The 18,238-nt window shown below is 41.4% G+C and overlaps 1 protein-coding gene across 6 annotated transcripts in view; it reads right to left on the bottom strand.

Annotated features, from left to right (window-relative positions):
- Positions 1 to 4,287: 4,287 nt before the first annotated feature.
- MCC (MCC regulator of WNT signaling pathway) overlaps positions 4,288 to 18,238 on the bottom strand; it is a 180,902-nt gene continuing 166,951 nt past the window's right edge. For all 6 annotated transcript variants that reach the window (XM_068176000.1, XM_068176001.1, XM_068176002.1 and 3 more), the window contains 4 exons: positions 17,027 to 17,233; positions 15,976 to 16,073; positions 5,682 to 5,804; positions 4,288 to 4,696 (listed from right to left, as the gene is read on the bottom strand). In XM_068176000.1, the coding sequence (XP_068032101.1) occupies positions 4,516 to 4,696; positions 5,682 to 5,804; positions 15,976 to 16,073; positions 17,027 to 17,233 (609 nt within the window). In that variant the 3' untranslated portion in view covers positions 4,288 to 4,515. The remainder of the gene's footprint in view (positions 4,697 to 5,681; positions 5,805 to 15,975; positions 16,074 to 17,026; positions 17,234 to 18,238) is intronic.

The raw sequence follows: 18,238 nt of genomic DNA, 5'->3' as shown, positions 1-18,238 counted from the left end.
GAAAAAATGTGTTAGACAAACTGGAGAAAGGAAGTGTGTGAACTTCAATCACTGCTTTTAGAATATTTATGTAATATTATTTTGTTTTCTTTTTGTTTTGGTCCATATAATTTTTTATTAAAATAATAGGATGTGTGATAACAGTTTCACATGCACCCTTCCATCTCCATAAAGTGTTCATTGAAGATGTAGACGGTACTGATGTTCTTGAGCCCAGCTAAAACCTATGGCCAGATCTAAGTTCTTAACTTTTCATGGCTCTGTTAAGTGAACTTTACTGACAATGTCAAACCATCTCCCTCAGTAACATGGCATGGAGATGAGATATCTTTGTGCCAAGGTGTCTTTAGGTAGTCCCATTCAACAGTAAGGTGACAAGCCATGGTAACACAACTCCCAAGGCAAAGAAACAGCATTAGAAATTTATTCAGAATATAAGAACATTTGTAAAATAAGTATTATAAATGCCTCTGTATAAATAAATGCAGTTTTTACAATTCTATATCAAATGAACACAAAATAGCTATTTTACAGCTTGGAAACTAAAAGGTAGCAACACATTTAAAGCTAATTCATTAAGGTGAAAAGTTTCTAAAGTTACAATGCACAGTGTAGTATGCAGGAGGAGAAAACTAATTAAACTAGTAAAGCATGACATGAATGCAAACTTAGTCACATGTGCTTTGCAAAAGCTAACAGTACATTCAAGCTGGTGAAGATAAAATTATAAATTATATATCACAGAATTTTTAAAAAAGTGATTTTTTTCTGAGCAGTCTGTGAAATACAAAGTTTCATGCACTCTGGTGACTTTAGAAAACTCAAAAAAAGTCCAATCATTAATTAATGAATTAACTTAGGTCGACAAGAATCACCTCTTTTTCTTGCTTTGCAAATTTATTATTTCTGCAACAAGCTTTAATAGAGTTAAGTTGCTGTAACTCGCGTGCGTTGCACGCTCAGGTATTCCTGGTGTGCTGGTACTTCAGAGTTGCATAAAAGGAGTTTGAGGGTTTTTTTGCATTTTTTGTGAGGGTTGGTGCCATTTTAATGGGGTACACTGGAGCTGAAGCTGATTATCACTAATGAACAGTTTTCACAGTAACATTAAACCTGTGACCACTTCCCAGTTGATCCTTTTCACTAAGCTAACAAATGATGTAGTAGTTGCTTGCTGAGGCAAATAAATCAACTGGCAAGCTATGGCTACTGCTGAGGCTGCATGGTACCGGTGCTGCTTTTTCATCTACAACCCTTACGGGGAAAAAAAGGGAAGTGGTTTACATTTACTGATGATTCATAATTTATTCTAATGCACTTCTAGAGCACAGTTGGCATGGAAGATTTGTGCTAAATGTAGAGAAATAATCACCAAATTCTCAGGTCTGGAAAAAACACTGAGGCTGCAGCTTTTTATACCTCTGTGTAAGAGTATCTGAATTCTTTTATGGAAGAAACTCTTCTGTGCTGAGGCAACATCTTCCACTGGCCCAGGTTGCCCAGAAGAGTTGTTGCTGCCCCATCCCTGGAATGTTCAATGCCAGGTTGGATGGGGCTTGGAGCAACCTGGTCCAGTGGAATATGCCCCTGCCCACAGAAAGGGATTGTAACAAGATGATTATTTGGGTAGTTTCCAACCTAAACCATTCTGTAATTCCATTAATCTAAACAGGGGGAAAACATGAGCCTAAGAGGCAGCCCAGTGCAGTATGGTTTCTGTCCTCTCCAGTGAAAGGTATTTCACATGCGCATTCTGAGGTGACCTCAAGTCACATGGGTGTTTCAGATGCTGAAAGACAAAAGTGTAACTGCATTTTTGCCACAGCACATGGTGGATACTTTCCTTTGTGATTCTTCAAAACAAAAGTGCTCAGCTACCACTGAAGCCGATGGCAAACCCTCACCCTCCTGCGCGTGAGAAAATTGGGCTAAAAGGGGAAACACCTTAGAAAGCTGCTAAGCAAAACCACAGAGACACAAGAAATCAATGTGCCTCCTTCCTCAAGAAACTCATTTGCAATAATTTCTAGTGACATTATAAATTAAGAAGTGCAATTATTCTCAGAAAGAGGATTGATCAAAACCAGAACATCACTACCTAAAAATTTTGAAATCACTGTTATTTTAATTTGCTGTTGCAATCAACCACATGGGATGCTGGCTTTGTGGATGATGTACTAGACTCCAGAGAAGTAGGAATGACTCTACTACTCTAAAGACAGAAGACAGCAGCAGCTACAGAAGTAAGAGATGGAAAACCAACTGCTACACTTCCAGATGTAACCAAGACTTAACAATAATGCCATATTCTAAACACAAATTCCCACAACTATGTTGTCTGACCTAACCCAACAGTAGGCAAAAGAGTCCTCTAAAATACTCCCTTAGAACTAGTAATGAGAGGAATAAATGAGAAAAGTTATTATAATTCTAAATATACTAGTAAAAAACTTGAGGTGCAACTCAACATGTAAAACAAAAACAATGATCATCTCCTGAAATCAGATTCACTGAAAATCAGCCTGGAAAATGCAAAGCAGAGGCATAACACAGCAGCAGGCTAACACAGTGAAGGGACTATATCTTGGCTTTTTAAAACACACATGAAGCTTTTTAACGTACTCTGTCAAAAAAAAAAAAAAAAAAAAAAAAAGTGAATTCTGAATATAATAGGTGCTAAGGCAGACTCCTGTATTTTGACCCCTACAGAAATCAACCTGATCCCCATGATTTGCTTAATGTTCATTAACCTAACAAGACAAAATTTGCACTTCAGTCAGTTTGGTAATACAGTAATAGGTGATTTAAACAAGAGAATGTTAGCAGTAACAAAAACTAACCTAAGAAAGCTGTAAGACTTCACCATTCACATTCGGTTTGTGGCTGGATATCCATACATCTACACATCTATAATTTTGTGCCTATGTATTCAATATTAAACAGGTACGTTACTTAAGTACCCTTTTTTGGTCAAAAAACTTATAAAAAGAAGACATTCCACCTCTTGATCACAGTAAGCTGTAATAAGCACAACACACATGACAAAAATGGCCCAGCTTCTTGAAGAAAACCTTGGATATAGTGTATACTGCAAGAAAAAACAACTTTTTCTACGAAGTAGTTGTGTCGGAACCCAGAATGTCCCTTGGACACTCTTGGATGTTCCGAGCCCAGGTTAGAAGCATTTGAGACCCTGTAACGCAGCCAGAAACCCCTGTGGCTTTCAACCTGACCTATGGAACCATTTACCAACCTTGCAGGAAGAACAAGAAATCACAAAAGTTTAGATATTATAGTAGAAGTAGTCACAAAGTGAAAGGAAGAATTTTTGAGTGCTGTACAGGGGGGTTTTAGGCCTTGTACAGAGGGGTCTGAGTTTTGTACATGGGGGTCAGAAGTTCTAAGATGGAGGGACTTGGGTGTGCCCTGTCCTCTTTCCTTCTTCCTAACCTCCATGATCTTGGTTATGTTGGCATTCACAGATTGGTTTAGGGTAGAAAGTCACTGTTCAGTATAGGTGATGGGCATTGGGGAGAAACTGTAAACATCTAATACGCAATGTAGGATATAAAAGAGGGCACCAGCCACCTGGGCGTCGGAGTGTGCCCTTGCCTGACTGCTGAACGGACCACAGCGGCTCAGGAAGAAATCTTTTAGATAACATACAATAAACTACCTTGAGACCGGATGACTGAAGACTACTGAGTCTTTCTCTGGAGACACGGGTTGGAGGAGAGACTTTTCCACCTTTCCAGCTCACCCCAGCTGGGGGTGAGTTCCAGCACAGTTGCAAACACCATGCAATATAAATACCAGGAGGTCTTCTGTAATTTCTTACCCACCCTTGGCACAGACTGTGTGGCATGGTGAAACCCACAGCCTTTGGCCCTCTTATGCAATGTAAGAATTACACTTTTATCATAGTTCTCAGAGATGCAACTATGCTTTCTTGGTTTTTTCCCAAGTCAACAGAAGTTTTCCCACCTGACCAACACTGTGAGCAGCAGAACTGCAAGCAGGGCACAAAGAAAAAGCCAGCCAGACCATCACACCCACTCTGCAGCTGCCTGTTTGGTGGTGTAACCACAGCAGCGAGTCATGAGGGTACAGTATGGACTTGTGTCAGAGAGAGCTCAGGGACTGGGAAAACTTCCACATGATCCCCAAACTACCCAAATGAAAACATCTTAACATGAATTATTTTGCTGTGTGACACTGTCATCCATGGGCCATTGATAAAATGGAAGATAAGCTGTATGAATACAGACATAACAACACAGACAATGCACACAATTATAGCATGATAATTCAGGCACTGCCATTTTACATTATGAAACAGTCCTTAAGGTTAACACTTTTATTATCCCCATGATACCTCTCTGGGATCCCAGAGAAGGAGCTTTTAAGTTTGTCAGCATTGACAATCAGAGCTTTTAATATTTGAAGCTACCTAAAAGTCAACCTCCAAAAGAAAGAAAGTTGTAATGGCACTAAGCATCCTTTAAAGAGATGCACTTAAAGTGAAGTTTCATTGGTGTGTGGTCTGGAGTTCTCTTCTTCCAGTAAAGCTATTCTTTGTTTGAGCATTCTTACTTGGGTTTCATGTCTCTCCACCATGGCCATCATTTGTGATTCCAGTTTCTTCAGCTTATTTTGATGCTTTTTCTTTGCTTTTTCATAAGCTGCTACCAAGTTGCTGTTAAAAACACAAGGCATACAAGTAATTCAAACAGGCTTGTTTCAGAGTAAGTGCTACAAAAAATCTACCCCAAAATCCCACCTTCAGGGAACTTCAAAGGCTGGGTACCGATCCCCTTCCCAAAATTTACCAGTGCTTTAAAATGGATTAAATCCAAACCCTTCTGATACAAACCCAGATCAATGCTAATGTCTGTGTATTTCCTGGGGGAAGCACACACCTTTTCCAGTAAACTGGTAAAGAAAAGTAAACACAGTTCAAAGAGGCAGATGGAGGTTGCTGTTGATAACCTCTCAAACCGCAGCATCAGATGTGATCTCTAAAAACACTGCATGGCCTGAATCTGCTTAGAAAGTTAAGGACTGATTTTGCATTTTTCATTTTTAAAAAGTAAGATTTACATTCAGAGGATGGCATCTTGTGCTAATTTGCTAGCTGCTGAGTAGCTTCTGTGCCTCCACCTTGACTGGGTTGGAAAGCTTGAGATGGGTGCTGCTTCTCACCACAAAGGCTTTTAAATTCAATTTAAGGAAAATCACATTATTAATCAGAGGGCAGCTGCAGTCCACCATATCCAAATACAGTACAACAAAAATGCCCTGAGTGAGCAACGGAACTTAGGTGTGATTATCCAAGACAGTTTATTAATTAAGAGGTTGGAGCCAAAAAAAAGGGAGCAGTTAAAAACTAAGTAACAGATTCATAAGGTTTTTTTTTTGTTTGTTTTTTACACTGTGCAATCACTAGTAGTAACTCAATTGAGATTAACCTACTTCCCTGCTTTCTGTTCTTAACTGTGTAGTTGTCAGTGGCCTACATGGGAGGTTTATACCTGCCCTTTCTCTAACTATAACCCTGGAGTGTTGACACATGGATGGAATGTGAGGGTCCTGTCTCATTAAGGTAAGTGGAATATTCGTGTTTTGCAAGAACCAAGTGAAAATAAACCAATAGTGCGTTCATCTGCAGGTAGATCCTTTACCTGTTTGCCCTTTTAAGGTCATTAACAAATTCTGCAGACTGCTGATGTCTGATTTCACTGCTCTTTGTGAGTCTCTCCAAAGCACTCACTAACTCCTGAACTCTTGTTTTCAGTTTCTTCTCCCTGGATCAGGAGAAAAGGAGGTAGAAAACTATTTTCAAAACAGAAATAGTATTTCACCTTGGAAGTGTATCAACAGTTGTCCTGTGCTGGGCTGACAAGCTGCAAATATTTTTCTTACTATTACTAGGATAATACAAGAGGTAATTCTTATATTAAACTTTTCCAAAGATTGGTATTTATAACATTCACCATTTTAGAATTCAGGATCAGAGAAAGAGCAGACAAAAGAGTAAACTAACTTCTCTGGTATATTATGGTGCTGTATGCATTGAATCACACTAAAAAGTAAGATACATAAATAGCTAATACAGTTATCCATAATCACTTACCAACTCTGAACCAAAAGCTAATTACATGAAGTGTGACAAAATGGAAATAAGGTATCTTATAACATTTTCACATTACAAGTCTCTCTGTGAGGGGAAAAAAAAGTGAACAAGATAGAAGTTCTGGGCAGGAGGAAGCATTACAGCCAGGGGATTAAACTGGATTTAAAAAGCATTTCCCAGGTAATCACATGGCATGAGGCAATGAGGCAGGTGCTTCTTCCTGGGGAGCTCCCTGCTCCAGAGCTGATGGCTGATGCCTGCTCAGCCCACTCCTACACACACAAGGGACTGTTCCAGGAGCTTTTCTCTGTGACCCAAACGCTGCACAGATAGCCCAGAGGAAAAAAAAAGTAAGATTTGGAAGGGGGAAAAAAGAAAGAAAGAAAAAAGCAAAAACAAAAACAAAAACAAAAACAAAAGAAAATTAAAAAAAGAAAAAATATGTTTTAAGAATGATATAGAGCTGGGCTCAACTGGAACACAGATTTTGCAGCATCAAATCTGCCATGTGGGAACTTTGTGTGTTTACATGGAGTCTGTGCTTCGCTGCCTAGAACCACTCTGCAGTGATCCACCTCTCTTTCCTGCTTTGTTGCAGTGCTGCTACATGAGTACACTTGTTTTCATCTCAATAACGAGACAACTGCCAGTTCCCATATAAGCCCAACGGGAATGAATACTCTGAAGTTTGTGAAAGCGTCCCCAGCTCTGCAGAGACCACAGGGATCCTCCTGGAATCTCAGCTCAGCAGCCTGCAGTTCCCAGGAAGACCTGGATATGGCAGCCTTTTATCACTGGAGAGAGGGACAGCGCCCAGCTCCAGCAGCAACAGAAAGGCTTTCACAAAGTCAGCTGGGGAAATATTCCAAATTAGCAATCTATCCCAACAGACTCCAGTGCTGGGTTACCAGCCAAATTAAAAAGGACATAAGAAGGCCCTTGTTGATGAAGAATTATCAGTATTCTTTGTACGTCCCTTCACTGAAGGAACACGCCCTCTGCTTTCAAGTAATGCAATCCTTCTCCCTCACAGTTAGAAGTTCACTGCCATCCATCCCAAATGTAAATTTTAATTTTTATATTCTATCTCAGCAGTCAGAAAGGCTCAGCATAGTCTACAGCCAAAATCTTTTCTGCAAAGGAAACAGGAAGAAAAAGAGCCAGAGCACCAATAAGAAAAGATCAGATGTGGCAGAGGCCAGACCCTAATGCATTTATGGCACTGCACTACTGATGTGACAGAACAGAGTAAATTGTGACAGAACAGAGTAAAATGTGACTGTAACACAGTAAATTTGTGCTTCTCTGCTCCAGTGGTTGCTACATCCAGAGGCTCTGGGGAAGGCTCAGTAGCACCATTTTCAGCATGACAACCTAGTTTGAACAGTAAGTCCAGTGGAATAAACAGGCACAGTGTTTAGATGGGCAGAGAAATCTCAAAATCACGTGAGGTTGATTTAACAACATGTCCAAGAAAAGGTATCGCTGTGGAAACACTGCACACAGTGCCATGTGAAAGAGCCCTGTAGAGCCACAGTTCACTGCAGCTAAACTGCTTCACACACACCTGTTGTAATAAAAGCTGCATGGTAAAGAAATACAGTGGAAAGACTTAGAGGACCTTTTCATGCATGGTAAAGTTTGGTTGCTATGGTGATTGTTACCTGATAAAACAATGATATCACCTTCTTTTTTCACTCACACCTTTCAACCAGTCCTGTTCAGCCTGAACTCAGCTAAACATCAAGCTGTATTTCTTAACATTTGGCCTAAAACATCCCTGTCTTGCTGCTTGTCAAAGACACAGAGCCAGCAGAGTGGTAAGCACCCTGTTCAAACTACTTAAACAACTTTCAGATGCCAGTTATGAACCTTCTGAACCAGGAAACAGTAGGTAATACTTCAAATCTATAGATGACTCAAATTTACACTAGCATCAGTAAAATACATGTATCTCTTTTGGCTTTTCACAATGTCTTCATGTCAGTAAAACAGCACTAGACAATACCTACTCAACCTTAATCTCATGGAAAGCAATTGGTGGTTTGATTGCATGTACTGAAATGTCTCAAAGATCTGAAAAAACCCACACATTAGGATCTACTTTTACACCCTTTTACAATTTTAAAACTGCCTATCTAAATATTTTTACTTCAAGAGACATTTCACAGAACAAGTCACACATGAGGAGCCACACACAGCAGCAACAGTAAAGGCAGAGCAAACACCTTGGTTTACTCTGGGAAATGAAGATGCACTGGGTTAATGACTATTACACACTAAAACATGTAAAGTTTTCCCCAGGGTGCTGCATCTTCTGTTTGAGCAACAGATGAGAGACCTCGGAGCCGTACGTCACAGGCTGCTAAAAACCCCATGCCTCACAAGGGTTACGCCCCCACTTCTTCCCTCAGTTTCTATCACTGACCACCTCAGTTTGGTCAGAAAGAACTGTCCACACTTGTTTCTCTTCAAAACTGATTGCATAGTTAGATAGTGAATAGGAGCTATACTGAATCCTGAGGTGTTGTCCTAAGGGGATTTCCAGCACCACAGCACTTTCCTGACTGCAGGGTGTGAAAAATCAGCCACTACAGGGCTTAATATGCCACAATATTTTCAATATTGCACATGAACCATGTATCTACAATGAGAACACGTCAAAGCTGCAAACCAGGGATGGAATTGCATTTGATGTGACAGACATATGGAACATCCTACTGATGTAGGCATAGCCTGCTGCTGCCAGACAGTCTTCCATAGTCCAAGGTCCAAACTGCCATGGAAGCAGACACACCAAACTCACATTGCTATTGTGCCCCAGGGGTGTAATATGGATCTCTGTGTATCCCAAGAAAGCACTTACCTCTGTATTTTGATGGGAAGGGGGAAGGAGAAGTGTTTTTCAGTGAACACAAATTCTGTGAGCCCCTGACTCACACTCTATTGGACTGCAGAAGTCCGCAGAGCTCCTTATACCAACAGCTCCTCCCTCAAGTGGCCACTGCAAGCTGGGGCTGCAGAAAACACAGCCACGACACTTCATGTGCACAGAGAAAATGAACAAGTATTCCCAGAAGAGGGAACGAGCCTATGATCTGAGGGCATGGCTCACTTCCAGCACAAGGGCTTTCTGCTGCTGAGAAGTCAGCTGGGGAAATCCCTGACTTGTCCTTTTCCAGGGAAAAGCTCAGAATGAGTGTATTCACAGCCTACAGCCTACAACATCCACAAAAAACATTATTTTTAGTGAAATGCCTAATATGCTGGTAATAAAGGTTTTTGTTTGGTATTTTCACAATCAAAACACTCAGTGGACAGTTGCGTAGTGGTTTTTAAGGGCTTTTTGTTTCAGGATGGCTGAATAGGAAGGGGCTAACTGGTGTTCTCTGGTTTCAATGCTACCATTTTGGACAATAGGGAATTCTGTCAGGGCCATAAAGGAAACTGTTTCTGTCAATTTGGTCTCCACACACTGACACCATGTTTGGCACACTGTAATGTAAGCAAGGTCATGAGCATCTTGTATTTTCCCTCCTGACTAGGCTTTTCCAGACATGTTCAGGTTTCATGTGCTAGAAGTCTTCCCAGATTTTCCTGCTCTTGCTGATTTCACTGAAAATTCCCCAGTGCTGCAAACAAGAAGCTGCTCTTCCCTGGCACACAGAAAGTTGATTTTTCTTCCCTTCCCTTGAAGTGCACCCAGCTAACTCCCCTTCTTGTGAAAGTAACAGCTACCACCCCTCTGCCCTGGGGTCAAGAGCACCACAGCTCTTGCCAAATCTGAAGTAAAAGAGGAACAGTGAGGTCTCTCCAAATGAAGAGGTGAGAAACTTTCCCACAGCCCGGCAGAGAACTTTTGCCATCCCTAGGGCACATCTTCTTACTCATCAAAAGAGATCTGCTGCGGGCAGATCCCTTCAAATCCTGGCTCCCTCTGAGGAGTGGGATGACCCGGTTCAGCCCAGCACCTGTCCCTGAGCTCTGCAGGCACAAAGCCCTGACACAGCAGCACCAGCAGCAGCCAGCCCAGGGGGACAGAATTCCTGGCAGAGCTATCTATGCTGGAAGAGCAGCCCCAGGCCGCAGGGGTGTGAGGAAGAGGAGGGAGGGAAGGCACTTCCTGCACAGTCCACAGCTATCTGCGAGGCCTCTGCTTTGAAGAGAAGGCACACATCTCTCATTCCACACTCCACTCCTACTTCTCCCCTGATATCCTCCTGTTGTAGTGAGCCCGGCACCACCCCTCACTCCCCTCTCTGACTTTTCCAGTTGAACAGGATGACACATGATTGCTTTCCTAGGCACCTGACTCCTCTCAGGAGGTAACAGCTGGACATTTAAAAGGAATACAGATAAATCCTCTCTTCATCAGCTAACTCTAACTCTTCATCAGCTAATTCTCTCTTCATTCTCTTAATCTAAACTAACATCTTATTTCAGGCTGGCATGCAGAATCCCCAGGCTAATTCGAATGCACAATGCATGCTTGCCTCACTGGTCTGGCTTGGCCTGCTAAGGGAAACAACCAGAATATAATAAATGTTTTAAAGAGGCAATAAAGCAACACTACACAAATGCCAAGAGAGCTACCCTCTTCAAATGCCGTGTCTCCCTGACTCACCTGCTGAAGCACCACCCGTGCTTGCCCGCTACCTGTGCACAGGAGGCCTTTTCTGATTGCAGAGGTGACAAAGGGTGCTTCAAAAACCACTTTGCTGGTGAAAAATACTGTACTGCTTTTTTTGCTGATTGCCAAGATGCTCAGAACAGATCTCAAAAACTGTAACACAGTACCACAGGCATGTGCTACAACACCTGCAGTGGGGAGACAGGCCAGGTGTGGTCCTGAAGCAACATACTGGCAGCAAAAAGGGAGAACAGCCCTGGAGAAAGGCAGCAGCATGCCTGCTACACTCACTGCGCAAACCTCCCACCCAGCTTTGCCAGCCCAGCCTGGAAGCTCTCCAGACCTGGAGCTATTTGGAGCTCTTTGTGATGATTTTATCAAAGTGCACAGCAGCTCAGCAGTTCAAATGGTGGTAAGAACGACTTACTCCATCTCAAAAATGGCCAAAAAGACAAATTATGGTTGTCTGTGAGGCATATGGTAAAAATAGTTACTCAAGGTGCTTCTAAGGAATCTGTCCCGGCTATCAGCATGAGTAATTTCTCTTCTTGTGAGAAGGTTTTCTTAGGGGGCTCTCCAGAGGGATTTCCAGAGACAGGCCATGCCTTCTGAAACGCCCCCCCTGGAAACCAAGGGGAAACCACAGTAGGATATTGCACAGTCACAAAAAAAAAGAGACGTGTAGTGGATGACTGCAAGTCATACTAGTGTCTGGCTTTCAAATGCCTCAGAGCTTCTTATCTCCTCATTTAATTGATGTGGTAATTGGAGAACAGAAATAAGCAAACACTGACAGAAAGCAGCCAAAGATGCATCAGTAGGTCCAGAACACAAACTTCTGTCTCTCTCCCCCTACTTTTACCCACTGCATGTTTGTCCTGTACCTTGGTCAAAGAAAAGTCTAAAGAGTAATTCTAAATATGAATGGTTACGATGTGTTTTAGGCGTTTCTATTTCCATTTCTGAGACAGCCTTACTGTGCTCAGCATAGGCTTGAATTTCAATGATGAAATTTACTGACTGCTGCTATCATGAAACTAAGGTCAGCCCTTGAAAATATGCAAGCTTAAAATGCCATCATATGGAGTTTATGGAAATTTAAAATAAAGGAAGGTGGCTTGATTTCTCTTTCACTGACATTGTGTCAGAAGTAGTCACTGCCATGCCTTGGCCTAATTTTCTACTGAAATGTTTGCTCTCTGAGGTGCAGTTTGGCATGAAACACAGTTGTGGTCTTCAGACAGGAATAAGGACGTAAGAATGCAACAAACATTGTACTGTCTCAATAGACACCAGGAAGTTATGGCAATAGGATGTGGTTTTTATGTTCTACTAGAAATACCTGCAGCTTCCACTCCAGAAAGGTGAGACCACAGCACTGGGCAAAATGTACCTTTTGTTAACAGAAGAAGAGCTCTTTGCCAGTCCTACTGATAACTACTACTTTCCTCTCTCCACAGTGACTTCACAATTCGTAGCATCACTCACTACATTATATCTTAGTTTAGAAGTCATCAGACATGGTAAAAGTTCCTTAGCAGTGTTGCCAGATGGAAAGTCACTCTTTTGTGAGGGAGATACCGAAACATGTCTAAACTGACACTATTCATGTAATCCTGCACAGCCATCAAGGATAATAATTTTGTGCCAAATGATGATGCAGCTGAGATCTGAACAGTCAGTCTAGCTACATAGTGTTTTTCCTGCCATGGTCCTTTCCTAGTACTGCTAGATCCTTCCTGGCCAAGCATTTTAATGATTTATAAATTATTCTCTAAATGTATGAATAAAATACAACCCTTCACAGACAGAAAAGCTATCAGCAGCTGGAAGTACAAGCATAGACCACAGAAGGCCCTCAACCATCAAAACATTTGTAGCAAGGCTTAGGTAGAGGAAGAAGCTTCAGTCTTGCCAGCTTGGCCATTTTTCACAGAATGAAAGAACTTAGTAGAAGAAAATATAAGCTCTGTCATCATTATCAGCAGCCTTCTAAAGCAGTATGGAATTCCTACTGCCTCCCTCCTGCCACTTGTAATGCATTTACCTGCATTAATGCATAACCTGGTATGTGTCTACTGAGTTACACACTCATACAAGTCATGTACAGGGCTCCCTGCCCCACCCCAGCAGAAGAGAACAAACCAGTAAGGAAGAGAACTCATTTTAAGAGTTCTCAGAGACTGCATCACGTGTCTGATTTTGCAGTATTCAACCAAATCTTGTCTTATAAAACTGGCCTCTGGCACAATCATCAAGGTATCAAGCACCAGGCCATGAGGCTGCTGAGAACATATACCATACATAGGTTAAGACATTCTTAATCTTACCCTCTCAAGAGTAAGAAGCCTGTTTATGGATGTGTCAGACTCAAGAAAGAAGAGGCTTTGTGCCCATTAAAGCACTTCATCATTCCATTAAAAAAAGAGAGAGGGAAAGCCAAAACTGTTAAAGGCTCCGGCAGAAAGTGTTTACGTTTGGCTGGAACAGGATATATCTGAATTAGTAAGCTTAGACTGCAACACCAGAAATTGGTATAAAAGATGCAGCTTTAAGTGCATAGGACTTTAGGATAATTTACATTTCTCCCAGTTAGCATAGTGATCATGTAAAAGTCAAGTGAACTCTGTAAAAAGCTGGTAACAGTAGTTTTAATGCTGAGCGCTACTACAGGAAATCCTGAGTTGTTCTAGAACAAATATGTTATGACCCAATAGACAAAGAACTGCTTCTGCCTTGAATTTCTGCTGATGGACACTACCAACAGAAGTTTCACAATGTGCTACTGGATTCCAGATTTATAAAAATATCCACATCTGCAGAGAGAAGCCAGCCTGGCTCTGTGGATGAGATTGTTCTGCTGTATGGCCATTTGCAGACTATTAGCAAATAAATGCTTCGAAACTACACCAAACCCAAACTGCAACTATGTCCTGTTGTTTTATTTGGGTTTCACTCTGTTTCAATTAACTGAGAAGAACCTGGCAATTTAACAACAGCAGAAGGACAGAATGGGTAAGTAGCAGAGAGGGGAGCAGCCAGAGCTTTAGTCTCTGTAATGATGGGATAAGAAGGGGACAGGAAGCAGGGCTGCTGATAGATATCACACACTCTGATAAACAGACTCAAAAACCAGTGGATTTCTGCCCCCATCTTTGCAGTTGTTGTCCCCTGAACCAGTGTCTACTGCCTGGAGAAACAATAGGGAGGACCAATTGCTGGATGTATTCATCAATTGAAACCAGTCCTGAAACGCTCCTGAATGCTGGCATTTAGATACTGCCTCTGGACCCTAGAGGATGATATGCACTTGTTTCACATTTCCCCTCACCTCCACCCTTCAGCAAACATAGCTAATGGGACTAAATTTTGTATTCTGGTCCTACTTCCTTGGCAGGTGAGGAGGATGCACTTGCAGAGGAGAAAGGACTTTGATCATTTTTAGAATTCTTTTGTGGATTTGTGATGGTCTAAATATCACTGTGATATCTGAAGGCTCATTTATCCAGAACAGCAGTTAGGGACTTCTGGTATTTTTTAGCATAGCTGCAGCTAAACAGGTTGCAGTAAGCTTTCTCCATGTCCTAGACAGACCTTCAGCTGACTTGCAGAGACAAGACTTCAGGGTAAGGAGGGCTAAGCATGCAGCCTGATCTGGCTGGCACACTGATTAGGGAGAAAAATACCCTGTCCACACAGCTTGCAGGAACTGTGCTTGAGCCCCACTGGCAGCAGCAATCACATTTAGTACGGCTGTATTTCCATTACACAGAGAGCCTTCACAATTTATGTACAGTTTAATCTGATTATTTTTCTCCTCCATTTCTGCCTGACAAACTGTACTTGCGAGGCCCTTGGCTAGAAATCCATGCTAATCAACTTAAGGCCTAGTAGATAAAGCAAAGTTGTTTTCTCTGTGTTGTCAGCAAACCACATTTCATGACTATACTCAAACCTCTGCTAACTAAGGTCATTGGCATCTTCTCAAAATCCAGAGGCAAATAACAAGAGCCGGAAGAGCAGCAGCCTGAGTGAAGGGAGAAAATGCTGGTGGAGCAGCTCACACCAGTGAGCAATGTGGGGGATACACTGGAGGCCAATGTCTCTCTGCAATGTTCATGTAAATTACTTTGCTGATGGGTTTTATCCACCCACATACAAATGACAGTTTTGATTATTTTACCCACAGAATTTTGTTCCCTGCATCATGCAAACTAAGTACTCAGCAACTGCCAGACTACTAAGCAAATGGTATGAGATGTATTGATTCTGCAGTGGTAATGATCTTACATTTTTACATAATGCCTTTCAGGCTTAAGTGTCCCTAGGCACAGCATATGTTGCACCTAAGAAAAAAAGCACCTCAGGAATGAAACACCACAGCTGCCAGGAAGGACATTCCACCATCAGAACAGGTGCACCAGTAAAGCAAAACACATTCTTAGCAGCATTTTGGACAGGTTCTAAATATAAGAACCAGATTAGATACCAGACAGCCATTTCTTGGTAAAGGTGGAACAAGTATTGAAACAATTATCGAAACTATTAATTTCTTTGTCATTAAGTTTACCAAATAGCTGGTGAAGGAAAAACTGCTACACAAACAAATATCTAGCTTATGTATAACTGTATAAATGAAAGATTAGGCTTAAAACCTGGCTGTTGATAAAAGCTGTTTGTCAAGACATCAATTTTCTTTCCCATTGGAAAGCTAATGCCTAACACAATGTCATTTGTAATTGAACTGTGGCTCCACTTATGGAGCATCTGAGTCATCAAAATGCCTGCAATTCCCACTCCTGTAACTCCTCCCCGAATTCTAACCTGCGGCCAGCCTTCTTAACCAAAGATCACACTTCAAATCCTGTCTTTACTAAACACACAAGAAATGTGTCATGTCACTGTTTTATGTCTCATACTCTTGCCTGGTAGTGGTCATTACTGCCATTTTGAGGGTTTCTTTTATTTCTAGAATTCAACTGAATTCTGGAGAACCTCAAGGAGAATGGAGTTGAGCACCACGTGAAAGCAGCTAAAGAACAACAGCAGGAGACAGAGGAAAATTAGAAGGACTTTGATAGTTTTACTTCTCACAGGACAAATCTCTGATCATTCTTCAAACCACTTGAGGGTTAGAGTGAATGCTCAGAAATAAACCTTTCCCTGGACCTACAGGACGAGCCCTGACCCTGGTGAGGGAAGCTGTGCTTACCTCTTGAGTGCATTTGTCAGCTCAGCAGTCAGTTCACTCTCATTGTATGGTCTCAGCTCAGCAAGTGTTAGCGGTGTTGCAGTGCCATCACTGCATTCCTGAGAAGGAGGAAAAGCCACCTGATTAGAAATTACTGACAATCTTAATGAGAAAATTCTGAAAGCCTCTTATTTCAGAGTACCTTTAAAATGAAGGTGAAATAGACAACACAATGCTACAGCAACACAGCAGTGTATCCTCATACCAAGAATGTACTAAACAGATTAATACTTCACAAATGCCTCTAAATGTTTTTAAACCACCACAGCTCATCGACTTGCAGAATTCTGCTACTGTGTGCAAAACTGCCACTGCCTTCCTTATATTTCTTTTGACACGACACATGAAACAAAGAGGCAGTGGGATCAAGAAATTCAGATGATGTATTGCCAGCAGCAAGAAGTAAGACGTTATGTCTTGGTTTTTGTTTTTAAATGCATTACTGACATTTTCTAGGGACACAGCATTAAAATAAAACAAAGTTTTCCAAGGTATTTATTTCTTAATGCAAATTATTACTGCTAATACAGAAATCTGTTTATTCTGCATTATTTTGCATTAAGGGGAGAAGAGTCTTCATTATCAAATTGTTACAACCTGACCTGGAGAAAGAGATTGTCATGACAATGCTCTAAATGCTGCATAGAAATGAGTGGTCATATTTTAATATTTTGTGTTTATAGGAGAATGGAATTTTGCTTAGACTCCCTTCCAGTGTTTCCAGTGAGTGGCAACAGGCAAAACACATGCTCAACCACAGCAAGCTGTATGTCTGGCAAGACTGGCCTTGTGGTAGTCCTCAAAACACTCTTATTTTAGCCCATGCTTAACACCAATTCTGCAAAGTCCTTAAGTCACAGCATGGAATGAACCACCTCACACTGGGGAAGAGAGAAAAGATTTTCATAAAGACAAAATAAGAGCATGATTAACATGCTAAAGAGTGCAATAGGGATGGGAAAGGTTTCATTAATCATGTTTACAACTTCGGAAATTTAGCTTGACTCCCGACCTTGCCCAGTTTGTCTCTGCTTCCGCTGCTGGTTGAGCTGAGAGACCTCATTCTCTGCTCTTTTTGTTCTTCCACTTCAGACTTCAAGTGCTCAATATGGACGAGGTAGGCCTGCTCCTGGGCCTCTCGAGTGCTCAACTTCAATTCCAAAGCCTTCTTCTCCTTCTCCAGCAGGTAAAGCTGTGCCTTGAGCTCTGCCATCTCTTCCTGTTGAAGAAACATTGTATTATCACATGCTGCTTCATGGGAGGAGGTACCTAAAGAAGATGAGGTTAAACAAGATTTTCATCCACTCTTATAGCCTAAGTGCTCTTTTCATTGAGAAAACTATCAACATCCAGACAACTTTTTATAATCACATTGCATATTTGTCAAAGACCCGTATATATTCAGTCTGAGTTATGATGAGCCGTGCCACCCTTTTATCATCTTCAGGAATAAGCTCAGAAGCAAAATTAGAATTAGACTATCAGAGATCTGAGAGAATTGCCACAGCTGCTGAAATTTCTCTGGTTCTACTTTGTCCTTCAGAAACTATTGTCTTAAAAGCAGAAGTGTACGACTTTGTCAAACACCTCCCTAAAAGCAAGATTTCAGTTTCTTATTGATATGCAAGAATTAATCTCATTACAGTGGAAGAGGCACCTATTTGTGCCTTGTAATACCAGCCTCTGTGGTAAAATGAGTTATGTCAAAAAGATCAACTGAGTATGGCACCATCAGATGTCCATTATAATTTCCCTCCCCTAGGTGGCCAGAATCCCAAGTACACACAACTTGAGTTCAACAGAAAAATGCACTCATTTATTTTCTTGCCTAAATACAATCCACAGCAGATGGACACTGGTACTTGATAGAAAGAAGCTCAATTCTGAGAGCTCCTTCTTGCTTTTGACAGGGCTGTCACCTATTGTAACACAATGTCTGCTGCCTAGGGACAGACCTCTGTTTTAACATCTGTCTGACAGTGGCTGGGCAGAAATTTAAGAGCAGGGCATGAGTGCAATGACCCTTGTTTTCAGCACATGCTCCAAGACTCCTGTGAAAGGAATAACTTCTGGGTTATTCCTGAACCAGAAGGCTCTTAGTGATTAACAACACTTTAGAAATATTTCTTGTACAGAACACCTAGTTATTTTCTATACCCAGAAAAATCCAACATCCACAAAACCTTTGAGACAGTACTAACACATAATTTACATTATGTGCTTA

The sequence above is a fragment of the Anomalospiza imberbis genome, chromosome Z, assembly GCF_031753505.1.
Source record: "Anomalospiza imberbis isolate Cuckoo-Finch-1a 21T00152 chromosome Z, ASM3175350v1, whole genome shotgun sequence".
NCBI lineage: Eukaryota > Metazoa > Chordata > Aves > Passeriformes > Viduidae > Anomalospiza > Anomalospiza imberbis.
Note: the sequence above shows the minus strand (reverse complement) of the source record. Positions and strands in the feature narration are given on the sequence as shown.